The sequence below is a fragment of the Mercenaria mercenaria genome, chromosome 14, assembly GCF_021730395.1.
Source record: "Mercenaria mercenaria strain notata chromosome 14, MADL_Memer_1, whole genome shotgun sequence".
NCBI classification, from domain to species: Eukaryota; Metazoa; Mollusca; class Bivalvia; order Venerida; family Veneridae; genus Mercenaria; species Mercenaria mercenaria.
Window position 1 is genome coordinate 25,806,127 of NC_069374.1, and position 12,482 is coordinate 25,818,608.

Here is a 12,482-nt window from a genome sequence, read left to right on the forward strand (position 1 = left end):
TTAACTCGCACCAAGCGTTTATCGATATTGATATGCATGTTAATAACAGCTTTTATCGTTCTTTTAACAGGGAGATTCTAATTAAAGCATCGTATAATACGGAATATTGTATCTAATTCAGAAATATATTGAACTGTCTCGCAGTGCAAATGTAAATTGTGAATAGGTAAATAATAATTGTAACTTCCGCAATAAAAAGCATTCTAAGGACTGTAGCTTAACACATTAAATTAATTTAACTTTTTTATTATTTTCCAGTTGTATATATTGTGTCATACTTGTTTTTATCAATTATTCAAAAAAGCATTATTTAATTTTTCACAATCAGCTTCCTCAATGTCGAATCTGATGTATAGGCGGACACTGAAAAGTATTGATACAACATATAGCGGAAAAGTCTGTCAAAGATGGGACCAACAGTTTCCACACCAGAACGATATATTCGGTTCTCATGTTACTCAGGTATTTCATTAGAATATGTATCTTTCAAAAACATAATTCATTTTTACATACTAACTTTAAATGTAGAAAACCTTCCTAGAATGCAATAAACTTAACTAATTATATATAATATATACACTGACTGTGTTTGTAAAGCTATAAATGTAATGTATAGCAGTCACTCTGTAAAAAACTTCCAGTAGTTTAGTGATCATACACATTTATTCTGGGCATAGCTATACATGTAACGGGTAATATATATATTTTAATAATTAGCATATCCGCGTCGCATAGCAACAGCTGAACGTCCGAAGGTTATATTCCATACGGATGACGGCGTATAATAAAGTATAGTAAGAGAAAAAAAATTGTACAATTTGTTGATCAAAATAAAAAGCGCATATCTAATACACAACAAGGATTCGGACACACCCCATGGCCGAAGCTGACAATTTACTATGACAATCTTAAATCGTCATGGAGGCTCTTGGCATGTATTATTTTGGTATACTTTCCAGAAGTTTAAACACTATAACGACTTGGGATAATTTAACCTATCCAAATCACATATCCAAAATACAACTGACTCCTAACTTTGAAGGCTGCAAAATGTGTAATTTTAATATTGTATAGACTTTTACGGTGCTGCTATCTTGGAATATCGCTTTTACCTATTAGATATATATAATATTTCTTCTAACCATCCCTTTCATAAAAGCTTCTTGAACAATGTAACACTACAGTTCGAACAAGCAATGCTGGATATCATTGTCCATCAGATGCAAGTCAACCAACAAAACAGAAGTAAAAAATGCGGTAGCACGGTTGCATGATTATGAAACTTCAAAACAGAGTAAAAATTGACTTTGGAAGCTTTCTTAAAATGCAATCTTCAAATTCGAGATTTTTAGGACAATTTTGAATGTGGCCAAATGCAACGTTTCATAGTGAGACTTGTCTCTAACCTCAGTTTATTAGTCCCCTACTGGTTGAAAACCAGTTTCGGGGACTATATGAATGCGCTTTTCCGTCCGTCCGTCCGTCCGTCCGTCAGTCCGCAATTTCGTGCCTGGTCCATAACTCTGTCATCCATGAAGGGATTTTAATATTACTTAACACAAATGTTCTCCATGATGAGACGACGTGGCATGTGCAAAACCCGGACCCCTAGCTTAAAGGTCAAGGTCACAATTGGAGGTCAAATGTCAACAGGGCTTTTTTCCTGTCCGGTCCAGTCCGCAATTTCGTGTCCGGTCCATAACTCTGCCATCCATGAAGAATACAATGTATTACTTAGTACAAATTTATTTCATAATAAGACGATGTGTCTTGCACAACTTTCAGACCCCTAGCTCAAAGCTCAACGTCACACTTGGCAGTCAAATGTTAACATGGCATGAACAGGGTCTGTTTCGTTTCCGGTCCATAGCTCTGTCATTCATTAAGGGATTTTAATATTATCTGGCAAAAATGTTTTCCATGATGAGACGACGTGTCATGCGCAAATTTCAGACCCCTGGCACAAAGGTCAAGGTCACAATTGGAGGTCAAAGGTAAACAGGGCTATTTACCTGTCCGGTCCATAACTCTGCCATAAATGGAGCGATTTTAATATTACTTGGCAAAAATGTTCCCCATGATAAGACGACGTGTCAGGTGCAAAACCCGGACCCCTAACTCAAAGGTCAAGGTCACAATTTGAGGTCAAAGGTCAATGGGACTTTTTACCTGTCCTGTCTATAACTTTGCCATGCAAAACTGCAAAACAGGATTTTAATATTACTTGGCACAAGTATTTCTCTGGATGAGACAATGTGTCATGCGCAAAACCCGGGCCCTTAGCTGCAAGGTCAAGGTCACATTTGGAAGTCAAAGGCCAAAAGGGCTTTTTTCCTGTCCAGTCTGTAACTCTACAATCCTTAAAGGGATTTTAATATTACTTGGCACAAATATTCACCACCATAAAACGGAGCTTCGTGTGCAAGAACGTGGTCCCTAGGTCTAAGGTCAAGGTCATACATAGAGGCCAAAGGTCAGATACAAGAATGACTTTGTCCGGAACATTTTGTCTTCGTGCATGGACGGATTTTGATGTAACTTAGCATAAATGTTCATTACCATGAGACAGGTTGTTATGCGCAAGAACCAGGTCCCTAGGTCTAAGGTCAAGGTCACACTTAAGGGTCAAAAGTCAAATTCAAGAATGACTTTGTCCGGAGCATTCCTTCTTCATGCATGGAGGGATTTTGATGTAACTTGGCACAATTGTTCAGCACCATGAGGCACCCTTGTTTTTAGAATTATGTCCCTTTGTTTTACTATAAATTGATTATATTGTAACTTATTTATTACTGGTCGTAGGGAAAACTCGAGACCAGTTTTCTGTGGTACAACATGTATGTTACATCCAAGTTTTAGGTGTATTTTGACCTATCTCTATCTGGTAAAGAGTTTCTTGTGGACTTTCCTTTTTTTTGGTTACTATGAATAACTTATCTGATACCTTTTTTGATAATCGGCCAAAAAATGCCATATTAAAACAACTGTAGGTTTTTATATATACAAATTTTAATCCAAGTGTTTTGTTATAACATATTGTACATATAGTACAATATTGTTTATACATCAATGACAGATATCAGTTCATTATGTTATACTGCAGTAGAGAAAATTACGTGCCTTCCAGTAGGGGACTTTGTATCGGCAATATTTCATTCACTTGTTAGTTTGAACTTTTAATGTAGCTTGGCTTAAACCTACATCAATATCTTTTTTAATAGATTGTAGACTTGCCACAGTTTGAAGACAATAACTGTAGAGATATATGGGACAATGGTTATCTTTGGTGTTTTGCGAGAGATCCATCCACTAGATGGGAAGCTTGTAACGTCAGAAATGGTATATATCTGTATTTTTATACAGTAATATCTGTCATCAATAAAACTGTTCTTCTGTTTTGTTTGAGATTAAACTTTATATTTGTATAGTTATCATAATATTGGATTAGAAAAGTCACTATGTTGAGAAGTTTGTTTTAAGTCACACCTTTTGCTGTCCGCTACAAATAATATGACTTAATGTGTTTTCATTTTGCCATATTTTTCCTTCGAGACGAAAGTACTGAAAGGAAAACACTACAACATGTCCGACTCTCGGAATCGATAAAACATGATAAAATGTTAAAAAATGTTCCTGTTCCAATTGTTATTATAATTACAAACTTTGAAAGGCGATTTGAAAATGAGCGAGATGACAGCGACAATGGCCGTCCACATTTTGCTTCAGTTTGTGACTCCACTCATTGGAACCTTTGTTCGATAAAAACAATAGAAAATACATTAGTGACTTACGATATTAGAACACTTACAACATGTTAAACACTTTTTAGTTTATCTATACAAATTTTATTATGTTACTGAGTTTGTAAGACAGAATTTATAACCTGAATTAATTACTTCGCATCGCAGAATTTTAATAGACCCCTCATCCGATTGTACAATCGATACACCCACCAGTAGCATCGAACAGTGCATATTTTGTTTTATTTGAATTTTGTGGAGACATACATAGCTAGAAAATATTACTGAATATATATTTACAGTAATGTGAACATTTTAAGGTGATGTCACTTTTTGAATTTCCGGTGAATAACAAAAAATCAAAGAATATTCAGTTCTTTCCAAAAACCGTTATGTTATGATTCAGCCAAATAGTTTCCTTTGTCTACCAGAAAGGAACAATTGTTACATCTTAATATTGAGATTTGGTACCTTTATAACAGACAATAAACTAAAACAATAGACATTCATATGTGACGTCGGTGAGCTCAACAAAGCAATTTCAAGCACAAATATTAATGTGGAATGTAAAGTAAGTTACACACTACAATATCCATTCAAGATACTTTCAAAAACAATGCATATGCAGAATAGAGAGATAAAAATAATTTTGACAGCTCGTGAAAACTAATGACAAATTTTGACAGGTATATGATGACTCATGACCTAATTAATTTTTTTTCTGTTATTTCTAACTTCCAGTTTGATTTTCATAAAATGGGTATTCTTTATTGTAGCTTACAACTCATACATTAAAACAATAAAAGAATATATTGTTACATCACTGTCGTTTTGTCTATCTATCTCTCGTACGAATTCCTATTGTTTCAGTCATTTGTCAGTAATTGGAGCAACTCACAGTGTTGCAATCATACAAAACACATCCCTTATTTTCACATAGATATTGAGGATTTATCTAATGAGCACATGTATTGGAAACACAATTTCAATACGGACTGTGTATTGTAATAATGCTAAACTATCTCAGCCGTGACGTGTTCTTAATATATGTCATTAGTTTCGTTATTATTATATACTTCACCTGCTGAAAATATTTACCTGGCATTTTGTCTCAATATTTTAGGTGTATAATCATACATCAAAGCGATACAATTTTGTAATATTTTAGTATAACTAGAAACCTTTATTTTGTACTACCACGTTTGTTCACGTTGCTAAGACTGATAACGTAACTACATTTTTCTATGGTTATATGAGCCGTGCCATGAGAAAACCAACATAGTGGCTTTGCGACCAGCATGGATCCAGACCAGCCTGCGCATCCGCGCAGTTTGGTCAGGATCCATGCTGTTCGCTTTTAAAGCCTATTGGAATTGGAGAAACTGTTAGCGAACAGCATGGATCCTGACTAGACTGCGCGGATGCGCAGGCTGGTCTGGATCCATGCTGGTCGCAAAGCCACTATGTTGGTTTTCTCATGGCACGGCTCATATGTGTATGGAAAGTGAACGAATAGTTTTGTTATTTACGTCAGGTTAACTCTGATAATTTATAATTGGATTATTTACGAATTCAATTTTGTTCCGAAAGCATGTAAGGGTAGCGGTGACATAACGTGCATCGTAGATTTAACAAGAAACCTGATATTTCAAGTGATATTTCCATACTAGTACTGCATTCAATATCAAAAATTTCATAAAAATACTGCAAGTTCAAACACCAAAGTAATTAATTTTAGAATGTGAATACTGTTATGACTGGGAAGATGAGGCAAACAATAATAATAATAATAATAATAATCAATTAAAGTCAGGCTATTTTCATTTAATCATCTCGTGTACAGTTGAGCATACCTTTTAGCAGCCACCGTCCTTACACAATCAATCAGTTGACTTCCTAGATTTATTATTGTTAAAATTCAAACCTGTCTTCACACTATTGGCTGGTTGCTCAATGCAGAATTGACAGTATATGCTGCATCGTGACAATGGCATGTTTAATTGCATATTTCCTTAACCTCTGACACTGTTATAATAAGCTTGGCCGACGTAAGATATATTTCTCAGTTTTTACAAAAAATTACATACAGATGAAGGCGGACCCTAGTAATTTGAATACACCTGTATTTAATAGATATGACAGTGGAAAGAGGATGCAGTATCGATGTCTACAATAATGGGAGAAATAACATGACTACATCAGGAAAAAATTGTTTGAGTTGGAAAGAAGCATATGATGAAAATCTGCGGACATTGCAAAATTATTGCCGTGACCCGTTTGCCGACGGTTATGCTTGGTGCTTTGTTAATGCATCCTCTGGAAGGGGAAACTTCAACAGGGAGATTTGCGAGATTGGAGGTTGAAAAAAAAGTTCATTTGACAAAATGTGCTTTATAGTTTTTTAAGATTTCCAAATGATATAATTTCGCTGAATTTACCATAAAAAGCTCCGTTTTAAATCAGTTAAAATTTTAGGTGTCTAGGTTAGTGTAAAAACAACATATTAATGAAAATGAGCTTTACGTCTTTCATGAACAATTAATTTACACACGACCTTTTCTCAACGTAACGCATATTGGCAGAACAATTTATTCAAAAATTGAAAAATTCCTGCCTATATTCACAGAATCATTTTGAATGTAACTTATTAAGAAAATGAAAGAAAATGATTTTTTTTTTAGAAAGTAAGTTTGCGGCTTCCGTTATTTTTTAACATTTCATCAAGTACAGGGATGCGTCAATATGTGTTTAAGAAACCTAATCATAACAGTTAAACATTTTACATTCTGAATGTTTATGCCTCGCCATTCGAGGGAAATGGCATTTTTGCTTAGCTCACATCGGTGGGTGTGTCCTTTGGTTGGTTTTTCGTTTCAAAACAGGTTCCCGATGAAAAACATGTCTGGAGTATGTTGCTGTCTAGATTTTGAATAATGAGTACCTCTTATTTGCAATGACCCACCGTGACCCTAATCTGTATGCAGTCTTCATGCATTGCCGTTCATTGCCTGGTATAAATTAGGAAACGTAGATTAATGACTGTTTTGAATAAATAGCAGCAATTGCAACGGTCACCGCGAGGTAAATGGTCAAATGTCAATGTAAAAGCGACTTCGATGAAAGTTAATTAAATGAAAATGGCGATGAATCCAAAATACTTTTCATGAGGGAAAACTGTTGCAATAAAGTTTTTATACAAAAACGATATATGCATCATATTAAAGATATCAAATGGCCAGTTTTCACTTAGATATTTTATCTTTATATATTTACTTCAAATGTATAAAATCCTCATCAAATGTATTTATCTTTACTAAACATGTAAATTAAGTTTGCATATATGAGCTACATTCATAATTAAATGTTATGTAGTAACACTTGATTGTTAAATAAACAGCCATTTTTAGCCGAAGTACACATTTATACTGTGCTTATCTATACATGTAAACAGTGCCTAATGCATAGTACTATTAATACAAATAAACTTGTTAATTTTATATTTACATAAACTATATGAAGTAATTGTTCATGTTTTTAATATGAATTTTGGATCTAATATACCTTAAATTGTCTTTAGTTCGGCAGTTATTATTGCATTGTTCAATTGTTGATTAGAGTTCTGTGTAATCGAAGAGTTTGAAACCCATCATAAGGAAATCGGGAAGGTCAAAAAGGAAAAGCCTATAATTTCAAATTAAAACTTAAAGTCAAAATCGGTCAATAGAAAATGAATGATCGAAGGGAACAGTAGACAGACTAAGTAGAAACTTTGGGGCATAACCTGGAAGACCTGTAAAAGTGTGGTAGTTGGAACAAATCTAAGATTTTATAACAGCTTTATCACTCCCAGTAATGGAAATCCTGATAGTCCAGACCTACTTGCGTCTACTAAAACCTCACGGTCTAAATTTAAGAATAATAAGCCCATCGATCTAGTCTGGCGTTCTAGTCCTTAAATAATGCAAAAAATATGCATATCACAAAATTTTAAACCATAATGAGCGGTCACATATAATCGTTAAGAGTAAACAAAGTATGAATTTTTATTCGTGTTCTGAACTATTGATGTGTCCTTCACAAAAAATAAAATTATAGTATATTTTTTCACAGTTACTGCGTATCACATACCAATCCCTTTTGCTTAATAATGTTGAAAACAATCTAAAAGCATGTACTTTATTAACTGTATTATTTGATTGGATGTTTTATTTTACCATCAATATTAAAGTTATTTAACATACTTATTGCTTTTGATATTGCCACCTTGCAATAAATATGCCATTAAAAAATGAAAAAGAAAAAAAGAGAAAAAATACAACAAAAAAAAACCCATAAAAATATAAATTTCCGTAGTAACGAAATACAAAAATTCCTTTAAGTGTAAATTTTACAAAACCTGAAGCTTGCAACGAAGATAAATTATCAAGATAAATTTAAGAATTTCATTTCTATAGATGACTTTCCACGATTTTCAAGATTTTTTATCGTTCTCTAGAAATGTCTAAAAACATAAATATAAAACATTTTCAATTTATGACTCGACTTCAAAATTAATATACATTGCTGAATTTCAGTGTCAACTGAAAATTTAAAGTATCAATGTTGCTTTTATTATATTGAGTTGTTTATTATTATACATGTATTTCAAAATCAAATTACTCTCGCATGAAAAATCAAATATACTTACTTTATATATATTTACATGGTAACAATAATTGTCGTTTTTTAAATATAAATCAGTAACATTATTACTTTTTTTACATAATTTTTACAAGTAAGATATTATGTAAATATTTAAAATGTTTTTCATCGCGGGTAGATTTTTTAATTATATATAGGATACTAAACTCAACTACAGTTTTCTTCCTTTACGTTTCTTTCCTTTTTCTTACTAATTGCTCTGTAATTTATATCCATTTTAATACAGTCATGTAACCGTCCAACTGCACGTGTGTGTGAAAAACGGGCATGGAAATCCATTTACTAATACTGTTAGAAGTAGTCGTGGTTCAACCCCGTTGCTATGTTTTAAATATCATATAATATATATGCACAATTATTAAAATACATAAAGAACTATAAAATATGTTTAAACTTAACAACTCTAGGCCTTCGACATTTTAAAACAATTAAACTTCCATTTCTGATCCTTAGTGTATTTTGGTTGACTTTGTGGTCATGGTCGCAGTAATCCTGAGACTGGGAACGGTTTCCGTTCATTAGCATGGGAGTGTCTAGATTTCATAGGATATTCCCGTAAAATAAGAGAATAATCACTATCCCTATTGGTCTGGAGTTATTTGGTTATCAGGCCAAAAGCCATGGTCACAGGACAAGTTCACTGAAAACCATATACCTAGTTTTCTCCAACAGGCAACCATTGAGGGCACAAACATATGTTTTATTATTTATTGAAGGCTCCATAAACCCCAGATCCCATTTCTAAATTCCAGTTTGTTTAGTTCTGCCCATTGTTTTCTCGTTTAGAGCAAACCCGTTATTTTAACTGGGAACCATACGCCGCTTTTCAAGGAATTACATGCACGTGTATCATTTGATTTAATCATATTTTATTGCTTTTTAAAACATGTAACATAAATAGTACACAATAGAATAAATATGGAAACAGGAACATCTATTTTTTTAAAGCAAATTGGTCGGACCACAAGTTTTACCAACATTAATGAAGGTCCTTCCCTAACGTGTATCATTGAAGGTTCCATGTGCGTCGCCGTATGAAGACATGCGGATGTCTCTAAATTGTTTTTTATACTTGTAGTATGTGTTAATGAGTTCTTCTCAACCCGGGGCTAGAGTGCTCGGACGACAGCATGCATTTCCACTACGGTCAATCAAACCGAGCCTGCAACACTTTTGTTTTTGTCGTGTTGAGCGCCTGCGGAGTTTCCACTTTTTCTATTTTATTATATATTCTACTAGAAGTTATTATTTATTAATAAAAGATGTTGAAGTACAAAAAGTCACAAATACAAATACGATGAATAACACTTGAAAACTATTTGAAAAACTATTACAACTTTAAGCATGTGTAAACATTATATAGTATTTAGACAGATTAAAGACATTAAACATCAGATGTTAAGCTTGCAATACATATTTCGAGAAGTCTCAAAATGTAAACTTGTCAATGGTCAATTTTAAGACTGTGTGAAGAATCAGCCAATCACATGCTTGACCTTTGAGACTGGTCTGCAAACTCTGTTTTATAGCAGTGGAACAAGAATTTGTTAGAAACATGTCATTCAGTAATGTATACAAAAACTGGAGCTTTGTTTTCGGGCTATTACTTTGATACATTTTCCTCATGATTCATTACGCGAGCTAATATCTCATTTGCCGCTTTCATATGATATGCTTTATCTTATAAAGGAGAAATAGAGAGTTCACCAAAAACACGTGAAAGAATTGAAGCACGCGACTTTTACTGTGACAGTGGAAAGGTTGTGCCGCATTACTATAAGTGTAATGGCAGATTTGATTGCAAGGATCAATCGGATGAAAATGGTTGCTACATGAATTATAAAGGTTTGATTTAGTCATGTAATATATATGGAATTTGTCACGTATTTGCTTTTAAAGCGGTTTGACTTAAATTACTCTTTGTACATTATTTATGGATCAAACGGATGAAAATGATTGCTACATGAATTATAATTTGATTTAGTCATCTAATATATATGGAATTTGCCACGTACCGTATAGCGGGTTAATTCTGCGGGCAAAAAATTCTGCGGTTTTGTCCTAAAATGGGCCTAATTTATTTCTGCGTTTTTTTTTTAGTTCTGCGACCTTCGAGAAAAGCAGGAATTATTTTTTTTTGCGGTTTTCATAAACCGGAAGTAAATTCTGCACATGGGAAATAGCTATCGCATTTACTACCCATAATTAACGACTCAAATGCATATCGTTCTCGTCAGTTATTCTAGTACAGTGAAGTTGGTTGAAATGGGTCATTCTTTTTAAAATATCGCAAAATGCTCATTTTTATTTTTCCAAATTTATATAACGTTTGTCAAACTTCATAAAACAAGCACGTTTTATGATATACACTTGTTAAGATTACACGCCCGAAACGGTAACCATTCATTCGTGGACAATAGATTGATACAATAACAAAAGCAACAGCAACTACAATCGATACAACAGAAGACGAAAAACTCGTGAGATAAAATACCGGGTCATTATATCAAGCGAAATATCAAAGTTTATTTCTGCGTCAAAAAAATCTGCTGATAGTTTAAATGTGCGGAATTTATTTCTGCGTGACAGCCTCGACCCGCAGAATAAGCAGGAATAAAACCCCGCTGAATTAACCAGCTATACGGTATTTGCTTTTAAAGATGTTTGACTTAAATTACTCTATGTACATTATTATCTTAGTAAGAATTAATTGAATGATCCAGCAACATCACTGTTAGAGAATAAATGAACATGCCGAAAAGCTGGAAATGTCCCCCTGTTTCATAATATTTCCTATAAGGATATAATAAATGCGAGGTATTAACTTTGTTATGTTGTTCGTTTATGTTGGACATAGTGAATATGCCACACCCTTGAGTTCGTGTAAGGGAATTAAACCAAGGTTGAGATTTTGTCCCAAAACGAAATTTAACCTCATTTTGTGAGATTCTCGCAATACTACAAATGACGCGGTAGATTTACTTTCGCAGCATTTCTGCCATTTTTATAACGCTAGTTGTCTTAGAAACTAGTACGTACTTGTTCTTCACAGGATAAAAAAGAAGTAAGTGACCGTTTTGAGACAGGCGATGTGAGATAGGAGTATTTCATGCCGGTATTTTATTCTGAATATTCTGTCTCATAGTTGAGAAAAGTGTTTCCATACGTGTAAAATGAGCGTTGTATATGTTTAAAATATTATTGTGATGTAACATTAAGTGTAGAAGTTATGTCACACCGTATATAATATGAAACCACGCATTACATATTTTCTCAGCTATGAGACAGAAAACTTGGAATCATATATGTATTTGTACAGAACAATCTATTCTCACATCGCTTGTCCCACACCGGTCAGCGACTTCTTTTAAATGAGTTTTCATATTTTGTTCGCATAATTCGCACAATATATATGATAAATAATAAAAGCTGAAAAAAATCCTTTGGAAGCATAAAAATGCAACCAAGCAGAATAATAGCAGACTCGGTTAAATTGAGTATGTTCATGAGAGGTAATGAAATGTGCAACACCTCTCACGCCATCTAGTACCGGCTTAAGCGAAATTCTATTACACATCTATTGTATGAACTTCATGATCCCAAGGACCAGAAAACATAACTACGGGGAGACTTTTTAAAGCCGCCACACGGCACTTAAAGATTGTTGTTGTGATAGTTGAGTGTTTCTGTGTCAGATAGACGTGGTATCAATAAAATCAAACCTTTCTCTACTTGACGACGTCATTGTCATAAGACGTCATTATAACGGTCTGGTTTGATTCCATGTTTGGGTAATGAGTTAATAAATTGTGATAACTGCCATAGCAGTTTTGGTAATAAAAATCCCATCCTCGGTCCAAAATATGTCAAACCACTTGACAGAATCTCGTTTTAGGGCAATATCGACCTCGGTTAGGATTTCCTTATATACTACTAAAGAGCGTGGTAAACAGTCACGTTATCTTCGTCTGTATTATATTAATTTCAGCACATCAGCTGATGCCACATTTCAATGACAGTGGAAATGCATCATTTAGATAC

At 33.7% G+C, this 12,482-nt stretch overlaps 1 protein-coding gene across 1 annotated transcript; it reads left to right on the forward strand.

Annotated features, from left to right (window-relative positions):
* Window positions 1–332: 332 nt before the first annotated feature.
* On the forward strand, window positions 333–6,437 carry LOC123528226 (hepatocyte growth factor-like). The gene is made up of 3 exons (XM_045307954.2): window positions 333–462; window positions 3,222–3,339; window positions 5,874–6,437. Exons 1-3 carry the CDS (start codon window positions 337–339, stop codon window positions 6,101–6,103), a joined length of 474 nt encoding a protein of 157 aa, XP_045163889.2. The 5' UTR covers window positions 333–336; the 3' UTR covers window positions 6,104–6,437.
* Window positions 6,438–12,482: the final 6,045 nt, after the last annotated feature.

What these genes read in the sequence shown, in the direction of transcription:
- LOC123528226 (XM_045307954.2), top strand. Translation starts at nt 337, where the DNA reads ATGTCGAATCTGATGTATAGGCGGACACTGAAAAGTATTGATACAACA. An exon ending in TCGGTTCTCATGTTACTCAG is followed by an intron (nt 463 to 3,221) that starts GTATTTCATTAG and finishes CTTTTTTAATAG; the next exon opens with ATTGTAGACTTGCCACAGTT. An exon ending in AGCTTGTAACGTCAGAAATG is followed by an intron (nt 3,340 to 5,873) that starts GTATATATCTGT and finishes TGTATTTAATAG; the next exon opens with ATATGACAGTGGAAAGAGGA.